At 36.1% G+C, this 21,672-nt stretch overlaps 1 protein-coding gene across 1 annotated transcript in view; it reads right to left on the bottom strand.

Moving 5' to 3' along the window:
* Window positions 1-21,672, bottom strand: part of GAS2 (growth arrest specific 2) — a 130,666-nt gene that overhangs the window by 99,817 nt on the left and 9,177 nt on the right. The window contains exon 3 of the mRNA XM_042959368.1: window positions 9,925-10,046. Coding sequence (XP_042815302.1) covers window positions 9,925-10,046 — 122 coding nt within the window. The remainder of the gene's footprint in view (window positions 1-9,924; window positions 10,047-21,672) is intronic.

Here is a 21,672-nt window from a genome sequence, read left to right as displayed (position 1 = left end):
GTTAACCCTTAGTTAATAAAATAACACATTTTTTTGGAAAGCTGACAGCAGCGTTTACTGCTCGTTGTTCTTACGCACTGGAATTCTCTGACTCCCTCCTGCAGTTTTACTGAAACTGTATTTTTACCTTGGTTGTTAAAGAGTGTTTTGGTAGATGGCTAATTAGGGCTCTGAAAAGAAACAATGGTTCTTATATTCCCATTTCACTCACCAACTATTTTATTGGACAAAAGGGGCAGTTATTGAGAAAAAGATGCAAAAAAAAAAAAAAAACCCACCTCCACAGGGATTATATCTTTACAGCTCCTCAGTCATTGAAAGACACAACCCTTAATTACTCTAGTAGTACCTTATTTCAGGTACCCCTTGAGTACCCCTAGTAAAGGATAAAGGCAAGCAAAAAACTAAGTATAACAATATAGTACAGATACTCCGACAGATGGGGAAACCATAAATATTAAAAACATCTCTACTTTTCCAAAATCCCTCTACATTTTCTTTAGGAAATATTCCCTATCTCATTTTATTTAGTCTGAGAACACATCAATCAAGGTGAAGCCATGACCTGGTCAGACAGCTGACTGTTCATCACACTAAACAAACTCCCTCTTGCTAACATTTGAAACTTGAGAGAAATGATAAATGGACTTAATAGTTTAATGTTACTGAGCACCCATGTATACTAGGTATTACTCAGTGCTTATGTATATTAAATTTAGCCTCCATAACAACTGATACGTTAGGTACTATTATTAGCTACATGGTTACAAATGAGGATGTTATGACACAGAGAAATTAAGTAGTTTTCCCAAGCTAATTAACAGTGGAGTTAGGATTTAAACCCAGAAAGTGTGCCTGTTGAGTCCACACAATTAACCACTCTATTTAGCTGAGCTCTCTGAAAGTGTTTAAAATGATTCATTCTAATAATGGTACTCTGAAGTGAATGCCCATGTATCCACACTTTATAACCTTCAGAGTTGGTATAAATCCTAGGTCCTCCAAAGCCATCGGTTTTTATTTCTTTAGTCTCAGAGAGTAAAGTTCAGGCATTTGGCATTAGAAAACTATGGGATATTTGGAATTGGTGTTGAGGCTAATACTGGAATGGAAAACTAGCATTCTCTTTATGGAGAATAAACTGTTTTTGTGGGCTTTTAAGCTTACACTATTTTGGCATCCTCTTAATGAAAAAGAATACAGGGTTATGAACAAAAACTTAGGGAATTAGATGTTTACTTAGGATAATAAAATAAGGCCCAACAAACAAACAACTTTTAAAGAGGATAAACACTGGAACCATCAAAGAAAAAGAATATAGTATCTTAATCAATTAACTGCCTGAGAGAACACTATTTTACTTTTCCTTATAGATTTTGGCTTTATTTATACTTTCTGGTTGCTCCTTCACAAACAGTAACTTGGAAATCTTTTCATAGAGAGAATAGAAAGATAACCTGGTCTTTCTTTTAGCATGATTAAGCAAAACGAAATCTTTTTTAACAGTTTAGAATAATCTTTCAGTCTCATAACTCATTACTAATAAATGCCATAAATTTTGAAATCTACTAAAATTCTGTTGTGCCACTTAGAGAAATTTATCAAGTTTCTTTTACATGTGAGCTTTTGCATGCAGAATAATTTTCCACAGGATAGTTGTGATAGAAATAATTCAAGTGATATGACTTGCATTTGGTATTGGCTCTTGTCCTTTGCTTAATTCCTGTCCCCTGACCAGTTTTCTGTTTCCAAATGGAACACAACTAGACATTCTTATCTTGGGAGAGTGGCAGAGACACAAAGAGTTGGGGTAAGCTGGGGTGAAACAGCAAGCACGCCTTCTCAGGAACTGGGGAAGGTACATGGTGGATCCCCCTACCTCTGGTATTCTCCCGGACCAGGCTAAGAAAGGACTACGAATTAACCTGGACATTCCTGGTACCATTGCTCTGCTCTTCGAATCTCAGCTAGCCATAGTCAGAGCTGATGATCTCTATCAGGTATCAAAATACTGCAGTCTGGATCAGGATGGAGTTAGATCCCTCTCACAGCATAACTCCTAGCCAACACAGGAATCCCTGGCCAACCGGTTGTGTATCTCAACATACATTTAAAATCTTGAGTGCCACTAAGTGTATTATGGCAGGGTTTTTCTTTATTAATGTAATAGACTTGGAGTGTTAGTCTGAGGAGAACAGGATGTAAATTGAGATTTGGCAGAATTAATGCACTTTAACTGCACTAAATAGAATTCGGTGTGCTAACGTGGACAGCCACAGATGATCCTGTTAATAGTCTGCTAGACTTACTGACACAAACGTAGATGTGATGCTAGCCCACACTAAATGACAATAAAAGGCCAGAAATCACTTAGTAAAATACAGGGGAAGGGATTCAAACCTTGGAAAAGAAATGCAGCATGCAGTTTGTAATGTGGACCTCATCGAAGCAAACTTTTTACAGTGTCACTCAGTGGGGCCCAAAGATGCTCTATTTTTCGCTAAGATATGAAGAACAGGTTGGTGAGGAGAGTTCCCTAATTTCCTAATGTGATTTTTCGCTTCAGAGAGAGGATGCTGGTGACAGGAGCTTTCTCTTATTAATGTGAATGGGGATTCTCAGGGTGGCAGAAATACATGGTAGCACTTTCATAGGCAAGGTGGATATGGTTGCTAGCATACAAAGTAGGCCAATCAAATCTCTTAGAATAACCTGCCCCACAGGAGATCTGAATGTGGTTTATTAATCATGAGGCCTTCAGCTGAAAATTGAAAGGCAACTTCCTAAGTTCTTGCTTTGTATAACAGAAACAGCAACAGCAACACAATAAGAGAATCTTTCTGATGGCCTAGTTCTTAGACTACAGCCAATTTATAGACCCAGGGCCCATTGAATGAAAGGAGTAATGATCTCAAGTCTTTCCTATAAAGCTTCCTTCTAATCTTTAAAGGGACCTGAAGAGTTTGCTATGCATTAGGGAAAGGGAAATACCTTATGGGGATCAAGTGACAGATGGATTTTGACCTAAGCCTAAGTTACACTATGACTATTATGCCTTTGAACATATAGAAGCCAATTTTACATTTTTCCATGAATATATAATTGGCAAGGATATTCTCAGCAACTTTCATAATTTTTGTTCCCTAACATATGGGATAAAATGTCACAACTTAGAAAAAGTCAGAGATTCATGCTACTATCAGTGACCTGAACATTGCCAGGAAAGTGATTTCTATCACACCTCCATTCAATTCAAGCCAATATGAAAGATGGATGGGACATGGGGAATAGCAGGGATATTATAATGAATCAATAGTGTCAATCGAGTTGCTGTTCCAGATTTGGTCTTTCCATTGAAGTATACATATTAGAAAATATCCTAGTACTTAGCATGGATCTCTTGGTCTGGAAATGCAATTTTCTTAATCCTGAAACATAGAAAATTCCAGAAGCTGTTTGCATACACTTGACAAAAATAACAGAAGTGTTTTACTATCCTGTACATCGGCTCAGGCTCTGAAACATAAACTATAGGAACATTTCAACATCACACAACACATTCTTCTACTAGGTCCACGGTATTTGGCTGACTTGACGTTACAGAGCAGGAATAGTAGGCAAACTAGATGGCTTCATAAAATACATGCGCTCTAGGGGATAAATTACGTGACAATTCAGGATGGGGTTTTGTTAACTAAATGAAGTTTCTGGGTCCAGCAGTAGGGGCCATGTCGGAACACTGCCTTCTATGTAAAGGATATTATGCACATGTTCCTAACTTGCTATTGTTGTCTTATGGAGGTCGAATCTCCATCTTGGGACACCAGGGACCATAGAACTTGAAATGTTTACTATGAACTTAGTGCCAGATAATCAACTTGTCCACATTTTCGGTGGTGCCCACCAATATTCTATCACTTACAGATATTCTCTCACATATGGCATTCGTTCAATTAGGCCTTAAGATACAGGTAAATTCCATAAGTACATCATTCACTCCCAATTATACCCATTCTTTCATATTGCTGCTTTTGTTCTCCTTAGTCCATACATACAGCAACCCAGATCAAGTTGAGTATCAAGTTTCTTATGACTATTTGACTATGGGTAGAAAAAAAAAGTTGCGCTTCTTTTCCTAACATTCTGTATGATTCATCAACACTTACTGCTATGGCAGTGAAACCTGACTTAGACATAACCCTGTAAGATGGTCTAGAACAGAAATACTCCCAATGAGAAAAAAAAAAACAAAACTCGGCAAGATATTTCATGGCCTCTCATTAAGATTTTCCTGGTGATCAAGGACTTAGAAAATTGGTGACAAGGAATTAATTTTATATTGGTAAATAATTCACCTTTATATATTTAAAATTTGAAGATATTTGTATTTTTTTTAAATCCTGAGTAATTGGATTTTATCCCTGACTTTTTTTTTCCTTTTCCTCTCAGTCCCAGACAGCAAAATAACTCAAAAGAAAAAAAACATTTATGTCCACATCATTACACCTTTAGTCCCTCCATTTATCATGACTCACTCTGTTGGTTTAGTCCTAGTCCTAGCATTACATTTGTATTTAAAAACCATGAATTTCTTAAGAAATACACAATTATTTTAGTTGTACAGCCAGATATAGATGACTCTAGATTAATCACAGCTGAGATTTTCTTTTCAAGAAAAACCTTTGATCATTTCTATCATACTTCCTTGTTCTGTCAGAGGCTTCAGCAGTAAACACACTTTTCTGGATTTCTCTGAAATGAATCTTGGTAAGTAAGATGTTCTCTAAACAAAACATGCTATCGATTTTGAGGGGAAAAACTCAAATCTCTATGTTTTATGTTTTATCTAATTCCTTGATGGTTAGACATCCTAAGGTAGTGTTATCTTACAGCTCAGAGAACTAGATATTCTTCTTTTTTTTTAATGTTTATTCATTTTTGAGAGACAGAGACAGAGTGCGAGCGGGGGAGGGGGCAGAGAGAGTCAGAGACACAGAACTCAAAGCAGGCTCCAGGCTCTGAGCTGTCAGTACAGAGCCCGACGTGGGGCTCGGGCTCACGAACTGTGAGATCATGACCTGAGCTGAAGTCAGACGCTTAACCAACTGAGCCACCCAGGCGCCCTGAGAACTAGATATTCTTGATGGGCAAATGTACTATGGACATTCTATCTGACTAGGATGTTCTTTCCCTCAAACAAGGCCTGGATTCTACATTTAGATGGTGAATGTTCAGTTCCTTCCTTGGAGCATAATGTAGCATTCTACTAGCTAACAGAACTTCTTTTTTTTTTTTTTTTTTTTTTTCTTTTCTTTTCCCTTCTTGTGCTTCAAAACTGATCTAACCATTCAGGGCTCTTTGAAGTCAAAGAAAGCTCTTAACCCAGGAAAACTCTGATGCCTGGGGCAGAGACTGTCAAGATAAATGAGACAAATGGAAAGGAATGTTAGGAGAAAAAGAGAGGTTGAACCCTTTGAATGACTTGCACCATGTTGATGCCCCAGTCGTTGAGAATCTTGTATACAAATCAGCAAGTATACAAGATGGCTGGTGTTAAAAGAAAAGTAATTGCACAATAAGAAGGGGTTCCTACAGTTGAATACTATCCGGACCAGGAAGTGAAAGTTCGTATATCAAGGTAACAATTATTCTGTCCTGATTGGAGACGCTAACTTTGAGTCAGGTAACTAAGGGTCAAAATACATAAAATATGACCTTGGACTTATCGCTTATTTTGGTTTTCTTACCCCGATATGATATTGGAAAGATTTGTTTTGGTTAGATTTTTGCCTTTTAGGGTCCTCAGCTCCAGGAATATTAACATTTATAGTTAGACTTAATTAATCATATTGTGGTATATATGAGTTAATCAAAACCAAACTATACATTAAACTGATGCACGTGAGTCTCAAATACTTCTACCTACCTATTGCGTAATTCTATGAAATTTCTGCATTGCTTCCATGCAAAGTGAAAAAATGCAAAGGCTAGGATTTACTACTTATAGCTAACAAACAGAGAGAGGCTACTTTTATTGATCTATTATTGATGCCTAGAAAGAAAGAATCATAGGATATCATTTACTTTCATTGAGATATGTTATCAAGCCAGAATAGGATATAACTCATGGATTTATAACTCAAATATTAAAGATGTAAACTGTCTAACATATTTATTAAATAGGCTTGCAAGTATTAGTATTGTTTAAGTCACTCAACACAGACATACTTCACATGTACCAAGTATAACTTACTCATCTGAATGTGTTTACATAGCTATAAAATCTCCAAATTAAATATCAGTTAGGAAAAGTAAAAATATTGCTATGAGAACGAACATGTGAGATTTAAGTGCTAGGAGAAAATTACAAAGGACTTCCTGTGACTTAAGAAGGGATCAAGTTTGTGGTTGATTTTTTTAAAAGTAATTATGTTTTAATATCTCCCTAAATGTAACAGTTTCACTAATTCAGCAAAGGTATTAACCAACTTATCAGTCTTTACCACTATTGTTTTTCCTAGATTCTAAAGTGCCAAAGTGGAAAATAATTACACACACATACAATCAGGTAATATTGTAACCCATAGGTTATTTATATGCAATTTGAAAGCCTCCTTGTTTTTCTATGGGAAATATTCAGTGTCAACCTAACTACCTGGGTCTTAAGTGAATTTATTCTTGCTTAAATTTAGATTTAATAACAGCAAAATACTGTACAATTTCATATAACATCTATTCCTGTTTTAGACAAAGGATGGATTGAAAACAAAATTATATTTTATTTATGAAAGTGCTCATATCAAACTTGGATAGATTGACAAAATTATATTTATGAACAGTAATAGCAATGAAGTATTAGCCATGTGGTTTCTCATCTTTTGAAAAATATTTCATAAAATATAAAAAAGGAAAACTAACCTTCTTTGCACTTTTTTCATATAGTAAGACATATGCTATTTTGATTTAAGCTGCATATTGTTGGAAGTAAGTTGTAAAATATATAAATTCTGCCAAGGACACAGAAGGTAATTCAGTCAAGAGTAATTGTGTTGAGTTCTAACTCAAATTAAATTTGATTTTTTGAGCACTGAAAGTGAGATCATAAAGGGTATTTTTAAATCTACACTTGTTCAATTACCAGTTGAGTTTTTATACTAAAATATATTTATTATAATCAGAATAAATTTGAACTTTATATTTAATTAAACAAATTGCTTAGAGTCAATGAAGTATTTCAAGTTTAATAGGACCTTGCTTTATTTTTACTCACTTTGAAAGGAAAACTTAATTTGTTTCTTTTTTATGTTTTATAGTTGTATTATAAAAATGATATAATTTGAAATGAATGTTTCAAAGGAGAAAGAGCTATCAAAATCCTGATCCATAACTATTCTCACTATTACATATTCTCATGGAGATTTACAGAAAAGATATACCTATTTGTATATATGGTGTTAACTATGAGTAGTTATATTTACAAAGTACTCATCTTTTTCTTCTAGTTTCTTCTAGCAAATCAAAAATTCTCATCAGGATCTCTTAACTCTTTCACATAGGGAAGGGAAATAATATTTATCTAAAGTCTTTTTTGTTCAATGCTTTCTGGAACATATATATGCATAATTATTACTCCTACTTTACAGGTAAGGAAATCAAAGATAGACATGTCCAATTAATAAATAACAAAACTAAAACCCAAGCAAAATGTGCCCAAGAACAAAGCCTTTAAATTATAGGTTTATGCTTTGGGGGTTCTCTTACAGCTGATGGCCATACAATTCTATTTGGAGATCTCAGCTTCTGTTTTATAAAACATAAGCTTACAAAACAAAACAAGAAAACCTCACACCAGTCTTTGTAGAGTTGTTTATTCTTTGTTACTATGAAGGGCTCAAGACCTTAGCATTGAAGTAATGGTCTCTCTTCTCAACAACAAGCAATATAAATAGAAGTTTCAGGACCAATGCAATATTAACATAATGATCTCAAAACAATCTTGCACCCAGCAGTTTTTTCCTCTTTGTTAATTATTTCACAGTGAACCTTCTATACAAATTGTCCTCCTATTAGGCATTATGTTTTCTGCTCGGTCAGCTGAAGTAGAGTCTCATTACAATGGAAAGCACGGCAAAAGAATTATTGGTTTCCTAACGTCCTCACACTAAGTGTGACATAAGTATGTTCATAAATGATCTATCTCTTCCTGTCTATACTATACACAGTGCGCTAAAATGAGAGGCTTAGAAAAAGAAGGTCCACAGCAAATTCTTGCTCTGTCACTTACTAGCCTGGTGATCTTCCACAGGTCACTTAGCATCTATCCAATAGAGAAAAAAAAAAGATGAACACAGTGGTTCCCAAATTTTGCTGCCCATGAGAATCACCTGCAGAACTTTTGAGACATCCCAATCCCCAGGTTGCACCCCACAGAAATTAAATCAGGATGTTCAGGCACAGGAGCCCAATCTGAATCTTTTTTTTTTTTTAATTTTTTTTTTTTTTTAACGTTTATTTATTTTTGAGACACAGAGAGACAGAGCATGAACGGGGGAGGGGCAGAGAGAGAGGGAGACACAGAACCGGAAGCAGGCTCCAGGCTCTGGGCCATCAGCCCAGAGCCCGACGCGGGGCTCGAACTCACGGACCGCGAGATCTTGACCTGAGCTGAAGTCGGGCGCTTAACCGACTGAGCCACCCAGGCGCCCCTGAATCATTTTTAAAGACACTCAGGTGATTCCAACGTGCAGCAAGGTTTGGGAACCACTGCGTTAACTAACACTTTCAAAGAGCTGCTTTTAAGATGGAAAATATAATGGAGGGGCTTTGTATATAGCATACAGTACTTCACAGAGTGATGTAAAATATTATCTCCAAAGTAAGTACAGAGCTGTAAAAAAAAAATGCATTATTTTAGGGAGCTTGAGTTTTGTTTGAATTTTAGTTCAGTAATCATAAAGAAACTATACATGAGTAATCAGATTTACTTTTTTTTTTTTTTGCCACAGTTGGAGAAAATTTAACAATTTTTAAGTTTTTATGTTAAGCTATTTTCAACATTATTTTAACCTTATTTTTTCTTATGCTTTTTCTTTCTCTTTTAAAAATTAAAAAGTGTCATCTATCTTGTTTCTTCCAAAAAATATCAAGCATCAGGGGCACATGGGTGTCTCAGTCGGTTGGGTGTCCAACCTCTGCTCAGGTCATTCTCTCACAGTTTGTGGGTTTGAGCCCTGCGTGGGGCTCTGTGCTGACAGCTCAGAGCCTGGAGCCTGCTTCAGATTCTGGATCTCCTTCTCTCTCTGCCTCTCCCCTGCTCATTCTTTTTCCCTCGCTCTCTCAAACATAAATAAATAAAACAATGTAAAAATTTTTAAAAAGATAACAAGCATCATACTCTCATTATGAACTCATAATAATCTTAAAAGAATATGTGCACAAAGGAAATCTGAGCAGTCAAAAAAAAGTAATTTGTCTAAAGTTACTTAGTTCAATGCTACTACTTACAAAAAAATTACACACTCCAGATACTTTATTCCAATGATCTATTATAATAATCTATGTGGAAACAAAGACCTATTCAGTAAATCTTTCTTGACCAGATTGTGTTCATCACCTGATTACATAAATTATTTCTGTGCTAAATGTGTAATCAATACATCAGATTCAACCAGCTTATACACAGTACTTGTTTTGTATTAATACCATCAATTTTCATAACCTTCTAGTTAATTAGACTTACTGAAAGGATTATGTAATTTATGTACAGTGCAAATTACATGTTGCCTGATTAAAATGCATCCTCTGTGTTTTGTTAATAGACATATTAATGCACCATTGACAACAAAATACTAAAATTAACCTCTGTTCATAAGCAACTACAAATGTAATCTGCCTCCTGAATGATTTTGCCTGGGGATCTCCTACCTTTGTAGGCTTGTTAGCATCCATGCCCTCTTTGAATTTCTCCTGCATGGTTTCTGCAAGTTGACAGAGCAAGGCACCATTATCCAATTTTTCCATAAAAGTTTCTGCCGTAATCTCCTTCCCTGCAATAACAAAAAGGAGAATTATAAAAGCATAAGCATTCCCCAATGCAAATATGACATTCATGCCAACATATCTGACACACAGCTTTTATCACCAAAACTTCTATTCCAGCTGGGTTGCATATCTGGGATGGGAACACAGGAAAAGAATGTTTCTCTGGAATTTTATGTTTTCCTCTGGTGGCAAGAATCTCAACATTTTAGATGTTCATGACATAATTTCAACTGCATAAAAGTTTTATTTCACATTCAAAATGGCAAAGAGATATCCTATGTGAGAGTCCCTCCACTTGGCAATCCAGAGGAATAAAAACCAACCAGTCAACGAAATTCAAAATGTTTTTCCCATGATTGCAGTTTGACCTCTGAGATGCACTCAACTCACCCTCAGGAGCCCATTTGATTACTCTGGCCCACAAGGCGAAGGCAGAAAGAAGGCAGAGCCGGCATCCTGTGTTTTGTTTATGTCTTTGACTACAAGAACACCATAAGCTCTCTTTTCTTTAATTCGAAATAGAGTCACAGTGCATTGAAAAGTCAACCACCATTGGCAACTGTAGTGGCACATCCAATGTGTAAACCACATCTCTAAGTTCTATTGAGTTTGTTTTCCTGATTAAGATGATGAGGTGAAACTAATGCAACCCTGAAAGAAACACTACCCCTCTAACCATTCCTCTTCCTACCATCATCCTTGAACTGAGGATTATTGGGTTCAGTCTCTGCTTTTCTCTCTCCTCAAAACCACTCGGCTTCTTCTACTGCTCTTATGACCATCATTTCCCATTGTTCATCCCTGGCAGTTAACCAGTTAAAGGTCGTTTGTCTTCATTCCTCTATTCTCCCCAAACAGATTTTGTTTCTTCATTTTCCTTTTATTTTATAATGGCTTCATTGTGATATAATTCACATACCTTACAATTCACCCATGTAAGTGTATAATTCAGTGGCTTTTAGTAGACTTGTGCAATCATCACCATGAACAATTTCAGAACATTTTATCACCCCAAAACGAAACCCTATACCCTAAACCTGTTACTCCTGATTCCTTCTTTCTTTCAGTGTTATAAACCACTATTTTTTTTCTTATATGCAACCCAAATTAACCTCTCCCCTTTTCATGCACTCTAAGTCTCTAAGTTTCAACATATTTTATTTTCCTGCCTTAATTTCCTATAACTTATGAGTCACAGCTCCTATAGATCCATGCTTCCTTTTATTTTTCTGGTACCATAATATTAATAAAAATTTTGGGGGTGTATGGGTGGCTCAGTGGGTTGAGCATGTGACTCTTGATTTCAGCTCAGGTCATGATCCCGGGGTCATGGGATTGAGTCCTGTGTCAGGCTCCATGCTGAGTGTGGAGCCTGCTTAAGATTCTTTCTCTCTGTCTCTCTCTCTGCCCCTGTCCCTCACTGTCTCTATCTAAAATAAATAAAATGAAAAAAAATTCTTTTTTAATTTTCATGATTTGATATTTAAACCTCTAGCAACAAAAACAACAGCTATTCCTTGTATCCTCAACTTCCTTCTCCAATACATATCACACTCATTGCTAAAATTATTGTTGCTAAACACTACCCTTCCTGGGTCATTATTCTTCTTTATTGCATAGTCCCTAATCTTCTGTGCTACCCAAAATATGAAATATATCCACTTTAACATATCCAAAGGATGAGCCTTATGCCTCTAATCCACTTTTCTAACCTAGCATCTTTATAGTCTCCTTGATTCTTGGTCTACACATTGCCTTCACTGTTTCTCTAGCAAGACCTTCCCATTCCTACCACCAAGACTTTCTTCCTGGTGGGCCCCTGTCTACAATATCCTCCTACCTTATATCTGCCTGACCAAGTTCTATCTTTCCTTTAATCAGAAATCCACAAAGAGATTCTCCCAGTGTACACTGCTCTCTTTTCTACATGGCCACACTCAAAGGCATCACTCATTTTGGTAACTTTCCAAACTTCTTCCACTGCTAGTAATATGCTTTGTGTAAAGTTCTTGTCTTCCTCAAACTTTTTTTTCCTTTTTAAATTTTATTTTTTAAAATTTACATCCAAATTAGTTAGCATATAGTGAAACAATGATTTCAGGGGTAGATTCCTTAGTGCCCCTTACCCATTTAGCCCATCCCTCCTTCCACAACCCCTCCAGCAACCCTCAGTTTGTTCTTCATATTTATGAGTCTCATCTGTTTTGTGCCCCTCCCTGTTTTTATATTATTTTTGTTTCCCTTCCCTTATGTTCATCTGTATTGTCTCTTAAAGTCCTCATATGAGTGAAGTCATATGATTGTTGTCTTTCTCTGACTGACTAATTTCACTTAGCATGATACCCTCCAGTTCCATCCTTGTAGTTGCAAATGGCAAGATTTCATTCTTTTTGATTGCTGAGTAATACTCCATTGTGTGTGTATGTATATATATATATATATATATATATACATACACACACCACATTTTCTTTACCCATTCATCCATCAATGGACATTTGGGCTCTTTCCATACTTTGGCTATTGTTGATAATGCTGCTATAAACATGGGGGTGCATGTGTTCCTTCGAAACAGCACACTTGTATCCCATGGCTAAATGCCTAGGAGTACAATTGCTGGGTCGTAGGGTAGTTCTATTTTTAGTTTTTTGAGGAACCTCCATCCTGTTTTCCAAAGTGGCTGCACCAGCTTGCATTGCCACCAACAATGCAAAAGAGATCCTCTTTCTCCGCATCCTCACCAACATCTGTTGTTGCCTGAGTTGTTCATGTTAGCCATTCTGACAGGTGTAAGGTGGTATCTCATTGTAAACCTCTTTTTTTAAATGTTTATTTATTTTTGAGAGAGAGGGAGAAAGCAGGGGAGGGGCAGAGAGAGAGGGAGACACAGAATCTGAAGCAGGCTCCAGGCTCCAAGCTGTCCACACAGAGCCCTGCATGGGGCTGAAACTTGTGAACCATGAGATCATGACCTGAGCCAGTCAAATGCTCAACCGCTCAACCAACCGAGCCATCCAGGTGCTCCAAAAGCACCTATTGTCTTCCTCAAACCTCTTGGGGCAATAGCGCGCGCGCGCGCGCGCGCGCGCGCGCCTGCGTGTGTGTGTGTGTGTGTGTGTGTGTGTGTGTGTGTGTGTGTGTGTGTGTGTCTGTTTGGTCCTACAGAGGGAAGTATAATGATATTACCATAGTAGGCACCTAGATAATGTGTTCAGTGAGCACATAAATTAACAAATAAAGAAATAAACTGCTGGAAAATTTGGAGAAAATGCTGGGTATTATTTTTGTAAAGAGTGGTTAAGTTAAAGCCAAAAAAAAAAAAAAAAGGAAAAAAGGAGTGCTTTAAAGTTTTGTACTGAAACTCTCTTAGGAGCAGCTTTTATCGTAAGGGCAACGCATGCAGCTCAGTTCCATGAACACCTAAAAATAACCCAACTGGAACAACAGATAAAGTCCTGGCTTAAAGTTCAACTCACAACATAGAATATATTTGGATTTCAAGAAACATCTGTTTGGAATTCTTTTTTGTTTGTTTGATTTGGTTTGGTCTGGGGGGAAGGGCAGGTAAAGAAGGAAAGACAATTAACTTTTTAAAAATGTTCTTTCTTCCCTACTGGATGCTTCACATTTTAGCCCCCAGATAGGATGATGACTTCTGCAGGTGGCAAAACATCAGGAGCCCTAACTACTCACCACAGAGGTAGCCTACACAACACTACTATTATTTCAAAATTGTATGCAGCTGAACTTCATTCAGGAATGAAAGTAATATTCTGGAGATACAAAAGGCTGGTCCAGCAAAATTTGTGTTATGCAGTCACCATGTTGGCCTGCATTGTCTAGTAAGAAAGTAAGTCTGGAAATAAGTAGGAAAAAATAAGTATTAGAAATATTTTCAAAATTATCAAATTTACATTTTGACGTAGAGAAGGTAAATTTTACTCCAAATTGTTGAAGGATCCCTTTATAAATTACTTATAAGATTACCTTCATTTAAAAGAGCTCTTTAGGTATTCGTCTTTCATGAAGTTCCATGGCAATGTAAAGATTCTATTCATATGGTAAGTGGCAAGATGATTACAGTTAATTTAAAAGAACTTGTCAATTATAAAAAGAAAAATGTCTCTCATTAAAAAGTTATTAGCAATTTACCAAAAGGTATGATTTTTACTTTTTATACATTATACCTGAAAAATTTTCATTAGCCTGATTTTCCTGAATACTTAAAGAATGAGTTTACATTAAACATCTGTATCTAATGAAAAATATATTAGGTGTCAGCTTTCAATTCTGTATATTTTATAGCTCCAAAAGGTGGATTTTTTTTTTGCTAAAACAGACACTGTTACATACTTTATAGTTGAAATATACTGCCTTGGATGAAGGAAAAAATGCAAGATGGAGAAGTTTTTTTTTAATCTTCATGTGTAATATATTTTCCACACAAAGAATCATAAAATATATTTTTAAACATACTTTATAATTATAAGAAATCAATATAAAGTTTAGATGGAATGATATATATTATCTTATTACATTAATATTACCAGTTTTTTTTTTACATCAGTATATGAAGTTAGCTCAATTTAACCATGACAAGTCCATTAGAACAAGGTATGAAATACTAATTCCAATTCTGAAGTAAACATTATAAAAAATGAAATCTCTGCCATGCAAAACCAGATCTTCTTTAATCTGAATTGGGTAACTGTTTTGAGATATTAGATTATAAATACTAGATGCAGTAAGATTCTAGAAGAATAGAATCACTTCTTCCCCAGCTCTGTCCTCCCAGGTTATTGGTATGCTTAGGAAAAAATAGGGTGAGTGCCTGGGTGGCTCAGTCAGTTGAGTGTCCAGCTCTTGATTTTGGCTCGGGTCATGATCTCACAGCTTGTGAGTTCAAGTCCCAAATCGCGCTCAGCATGGAGCCTGCTTGGGATTCCCTCTCTCCCTCTCTCTCTCTGTCCCTCCCCCACTCATGTGTACACCCATGTGTGCACTCTTTCTCTCTCAAAATAAATAAACTTTGAAAAAGAAAAGAAAAGATAGGGCAATGTATAGATATAATCAAATCATCTTGGAGTACCAACTGACCCACACTAGGATGTAAAGACCGTTGACTTGAAGGTTAATCTAAAACAGTCTTGTCTAGAAGTAATTATCTTTACTTCTTGCGTTCATAATTGCGGACTTTGATCGTCATACCACCAATTCAGTCATGACTGACAGCTTGCCAATAGACAAAGATCAGGGAGTTTGAGTAAAGACTGTAGTTAATTCACTTCCTCATAAAATGTTAGCGCACAATCATAGGAAATGCAGATCTGCCTGAAATTTTTTGTCAAGTAACTAAATCAGCACACACGCTTTTACACATCGGTGTATTCCTCCCAGAAATATGCCTTGTCATAATTTCCATAAAGATTAAGTATCAACCTGTGGTGTTTTGGACTAGAGCCACGTGGAAAAGAATCCCTTTTAACTTCTACCTTGCAAAGAAAGAAAGCTTTCCTCCCAGTCAGTTAGCAGATATGATAACATTTAATAATGGTATTTAACATTTGAAACCTAACTATATGTCAAGCACTTTACAGGTATTCATGTTTTTTAATCATCTCACCAAACTGTGAAGTTTGGCTATTATTGTATTCACTTTATAGATGATAAAACTGAGGCATTAGATTAAGCAATTTGCTTAAAATTACTCAGTGAATCTGGATTTTTAACCCATGATGTCTATGCCTACAGTCCAATGCTCCTAGCTAGCCACTGTGCTTGGCTACTTAAATAAATATTTGCTGAATACACAAATGACTAGTTTCTATAATAAAGCATTCTCCCTAATTCTTGTTGTCTTTTTCTCTGTAGAAACTCCACCAAAAGCCTTTCAGGAAAAAACAAAAACAAAAACAAACAAACAAAAAGAAAAAACAGAAACAGCATGGGGATGAAGACAGTGGTGCTAAAAACTGAATAGCAGTCCACTGTGTAGATCAGAGAATAGCTGAGAATGTCATTTAGGCATGTTCTGATGTGAGGCCTGATTCATTGCAGAGAAAACTGGTGTATGTTTTCTCTAGAGCTGATCCAGGCAGGACCAAACTCTACTCCAAGCTCAATGCACCGCTCATTCCCAGCATATTTCACTAATTGCAGAACTCAAAGAAACTCATCTGCTATCTTAACTCGGGTTAGCCAGTGTTTTGAGATTGAAATTTGAAGGTTGGGAGATAGGAAAGGACTCATTATATCCAGAAACCCTAGATCAGCATCTGGTCCCCTCTGATTCACAGTATCTACCCTGCATGTATATCAAGAAAATACAAAGCTGTTTCTGTTGGAAAAAATGGGTAAAAAAAATGGAGGCAGTATCTTCTCTGAAAGGTGTTAACTCGTGAACATGAATTTGATTCTCTAAACTTTTGAACTAGCAAAAGATACCACCTCTCCTAAGGAATTTTTATTGACTATGTCAAGAATATGAAAACTTTGCAGGATACGGATCTGATATAAGGGTTTTAAGAAAAAAGAAAAGAAAGTTGTTCCAAACTCATTATACAGCAGTTGTATTTGACAGAAGCAGCTTCAATAAACAGGTGCTTAATTTTTTAATGTTGAAAATGGTTAATTTTAGAAATAACTGAAAATTTTAAAATATTCTATATTGATCATATTAAGCATATAATAACGGGATTTTCTTTCCTGTGCATGTAGGAAAGTCAGGCAAAGGGTAAATCACCATACTATCAATTACTATAATGCATTTTTAAATTTAAGTGAAACAATTCAGCATAATGTAATTTGTAATATATCTTATGATTTACTCAAAGTCCCTGCATATATCCAAATACTTATACACTTACATCCTAAAGATCTACAATCTTTAAAAACAATGTCAATTTCTTGGATGCTTAACGACTAAAATCTTTTCTCAAAAATATATTACCATATGGTTCATACAATGTTATCAACCAAATACTAATTGAAGGTAAAGGTAGACCATTATTTTTAAATGATTAAAGAAACACAAGTGAAATAAACAACTTGAGAACATTTACATTAGTATATTCATTTCAAAGTTAAGCCAACAGCAATATTCAGTACTCCATCAGCAATCATGAAATTCATAGAATATGCCTCATCTATTTCAAGGAGGGGTGGGTGCTATAATCTGGGACTGTTAATTTAATAACATGCTGTTTATTCAAAGTGATAATTGTTTCCCCAAGATTTATTTGTATAATCACTTGAAGTTCAAATGTGTCCTAAGGACACAGTTAAATAACAAATGGGCAATAACTAGTTCATGAAAAAAAATAACAAAACAGAAGGCCTAAAATAAAGATGAAATGTATATTTAATGTGTAACAGGACACAATGGCCAAAGAAATGTTTTATAGGGAAGAATAAAGGGGTCTCTGGGGTTCTTCTGCTGTCTTTTCTGAATGTTGCTCATAAAACGCTCCATGGTGCCAGGTACTAGAAACATACTTGGACTACAAAGACTATTTTCAATAAGATGGGTAGATATTTCCAAGAATGTGTGAGTAGTCAATAAACATTACACGATGATCTTTTCATGAATCAAGTTGGTATGCTATCTCATAAACAAATCCCAACTACCATAACTATTTATTCACCATAACTAGTTAATTTGTCATAAGATAGCTGGCATTTAATATTCTAATATATAAATTTCCATATAAAAATTCACTGTTGTTGCTTTAATTTTATGCCTAAGAATGTAAAGTGCTATTTATTATTGTTACCAATTAATAAGTACCTATTAAGTACCTGGAAATTATGGTATTATATAACTCCATATATGGCATGAATGTGAATATTGGTCTCTGAACCAATAAAGTAATTATTTTCTCTAACAAACATTTTTATCTACCAAAAAATCTGAATACATATTGAGTGTTCTTTAAGAAACTATATCTTATATTTTACATTTTATATATAGGAGCAGAAATATATGAATTTAAACAACCATTAATACTCCTTTTGAAAGACAAAAAAAAGTCATATTTTAATCAATATTACTTAAAAGAAGCAGAAAGCCTTTCCACAAGTAAGGTCCACATCACAATGGCACCATCTAATTGAAAGGTTTAATTTAGTATATAAATGTCTACATTGCCAAAAAATGCAGAAACTTTATATGGAGACAGTATCAACTTTGAAACTACTTTCAAAACATTTCTAACTTTCAAGTAGATGAAAAACAAGAATTGAAAGAGAACTACACAATATAAATTTGCAAATATCTGAGGTGACAAAATGGTCAGTAATAAATAATTTTAAAATTTAATTTAAGGACTCCATTTCCAAAATATGTGAATTCTAAATGTATCTATTATGTGTAATAAAAATACCTTCCTTTTTTAAATTTTTTAAATGTTTATTTATTTTTGAGAGAGACAGAGACAGAATGCAAGTGGGTTAGGGGCAGAGAGAGAGGGAGACACAGAATCCAAAGCAAGCTCCAGGCTCTGAGCTCAGTACAGAGTCCGACATGGGGCTCGAACTCACGAGCTGTGAGATCATGACCTGAGCTGAAGTCGGATGCTCAACCGACTGAGCCACCAAGGCACCCCATAAAAGTATCTTCTAACATAGCCATACATTTTTTTCTCCCCTCTTCATTACCATTCTAGTACATAATGCATTTTCTTAACTCCAAATGCTTCACCACTTTAAAATAATCTCAAGTTATGAGTTTACTTTCTAAGTTACCATGTGAATATTCACTTGAAAGCTATTATCTCTCTACTTCTACGAATATAAGTCAATGCGAGGTGGTACGTTATTGTACCTTGAGATTAAGATTCCTTTTCTGAGAAAATTTCACAAACCATCAGTTGCATGTTTGTTACCAAACACTAGCATTAAAAAAATTATTCTTATTCTCTAAAAGAAAGATTATTCATTTATGTAAATTGTTTTCACTTTGTTTATGCATATTGATGATCTCAAACTGGGTCTCAAGAGATGGATTTCTTGGAAACCTAGACTTTTGGAACTGGAAAGGACATTAGAGATCATCCACTCCAAGCCCTTCATTTTATGGTTGAGGACACTGAGCCCAGAACAGATAGCTGAGTGACTTTGGGCAAATTTCCTACCGAGTGGCAGAGCCAGAATCAGAAGCCAGGTCTCCTGACACCCAGTTAGGAGCCAGGTCTCCTGACTTTTAATCCAAGGATCTTTCCATTACACACACAGTGAATCTCTATTCTTTGAGGATGTCTTGGGCTGCTCACCCTGATCAATCTGCTTTGTAAATGATCACATTCAGCAAATAAAATGTCTTTGATGACAAGTCACCGGACCTTGGAACATGCTTATACAAACAGGCTATACTCTAATCATTATCTTTCCCTGACTTTTCCTTCACCCTACAAAAAATTATAAAGCCCCTTAACACGGTCTTCAAAGCAGTATGCGATCTAGCCCCAACAAGTCACATGAACCTCTCTCCTTCTTGGTCTGTGCCACTGATGCCAGCCTTCATTGAGTTCTTCCAAGGTACCAAATTTCTTCCTGTCTCAGCCTATGCTATTCCCTCCACTCAGGTTATTCTCCCATGCTTTCTCTGGCTAGCTGTTAATTATTCTTCAGTTTTCAGTTTAAATACAAGAACTTTAAAAACATTTTTTTTCATGTTTATTTATTTTTGAGACAGAGAGACAGAGAGACAGAGCACAAGCAGGGAAGGGACAGAGAGAGAGAGGGAGACACAGAATCCAAAGCAGGCTCCAGGCTCTGAACTGTCAGAACAGAGCCCGACGTGGGACCTGAACTCATTAACTGTGAGATCATGACCTGAGCTGAAATCAGATGCTTAACCAACTGAGCCACTCAGGCACCCCAAATATAAGACCTTTTAAAGAGGATCCCCCCTCCAAGCCCTCTGAGCTTTGCCCATTCACACTTCCTTCTTTTTACATTATCGCAACCTGTATCTTTTAGTGTTTACAACAAGCCCAGTTAATGAATTATTTATTCACTTACTTCTTTAAAATGTTTCTTTTTCAATTTACTCCAAGCTCCTATAAGAGCCGGTACTCTATTCCTAATCACTATTCTATCCTCCAGACTTAGCAGACTGTGTCTAAAATACAGTTAACTACAAGAGTTAGTATTTCCTAGCTAATTGATTACTATGTGCCAGATCTTGTTCTAAAGCTGGTGATGTCATTCAAATTTCCAACAATCTTATGAGGTTGGTATTGATATTATACTTATTTTATAGATGAGAAAACTGAGGCACACTGCATTAAGACACTTGCCTAGTATCACAGAGCTGGTAACTCATGGAATTGAGATTTGAATTCAAGCACTCTGATTCCAGAGTTCATTTTTTAAACTAATATATATTATATATGTAATATATATATTTTTAGATTTATTTCTTTATTTTGAGAGGGACGGAGATGGTGTGAGTGGGAGAGGGGCAGATAGAGAGGGAGACAGAGAATCCCAAGCAGGCTCTGCACTGTCATTGTGGAGCCAGATGTGGGGCTCAAACTCACAAAACCATGAGATCATGACCTGAGCCGAAATCAAGACTCAGAAGCTTAACCAACAGAGCTACCCAGGGGCCCCTAAACTGATATATGATTCTGTAGCACACTCAAATATTTGTTGAATATATTAACTTATCCACAAAATCAAATTAACACTATCACCAAACTATATAAATGGAATAACAATGACAAACCATATAGCATTTAGAAGATGCCCAGTACTAATTAGCATATGTATTTTCATCATTTACTCCCACAGCAACCCTGTGGAATAACACTACTATTATTACCACTTTACAGATGAAGAAGCTGAGAAACAGACAGCATAAGTAACTTGCCCAAGATCACATTGCTAGTTAAGTGGCCGATCTGGGGTTCAAGCACAATAGGCAGTCTACTTCAAATCTGTGCTCTTAATTTCTCTTCTATGCTGCTACACTTGCAATAGCCTGTGTATCTGAGGACAGCTCAAAGTTAATGAAAGTACTAATGTAACAATCATTAGTAAACCCTTGAAGGATGAGAGAGAGAGAAAGAGAGAGGCAAATCCATCTGCCTAGACAAACTTGACTCCCTGTATGTGATGGTGATAAAGCCTCTACCTTTGTATGGATGTCTTACTAAAAGGGGACAGCCCCTTCCTTCCAGAGGATATAGTGCCATAGTGTAATAAAGGGTCTTCCTGGGAATGCCTTTGGTATTCCTGTCCTTACCCTATGGCTGGGCACGCTGAAAACCGCCACGTAGCCCTGCTACACCACATAGAGTCGTATGTACACACTGAGGAAAAAGGAGACATCTCACCTTAGGATAAAGGCTTAGAAAACGTAAAAGCCCTGCAAAACTCCAGAGCCATGGTGAGCAAAAGGAAACGTTTGCGAAAATGTGCTAAAATCTTGCCAAACCCTGCCAAAACCTTGCTACGTTTTTAGATAAACAGGGCACTCTCACTAAGCTCCTCATTTTCATCAGCTGGAAAATGAAGATAAAAAATGTGCCTTGACAGATCCTTTAAATAAGAAAATAATGTTGTGAAATCCCTTCTGCAAATGATAAAGCACCACATGCTTTCTATGTTTACTCTGTATTCAACTCT

This window comes from Panthera tigris, chromosome D1, assembly GCF_018350195.1.
Source record: "Panthera tigris isolate Pti1 chromosome D1, P.tigris_Pti1_mat1.1, whole genome shotgun sequence".
Taxonomy (NCBI): Eukaryota; Metazoa; Chordata; class Mammalia; order Carnivora; family Felidae; genus Panthera; species Panthera tigris.
This window is presented reverse-complemented; position numbering and strand designations above follow the sequence as displayed.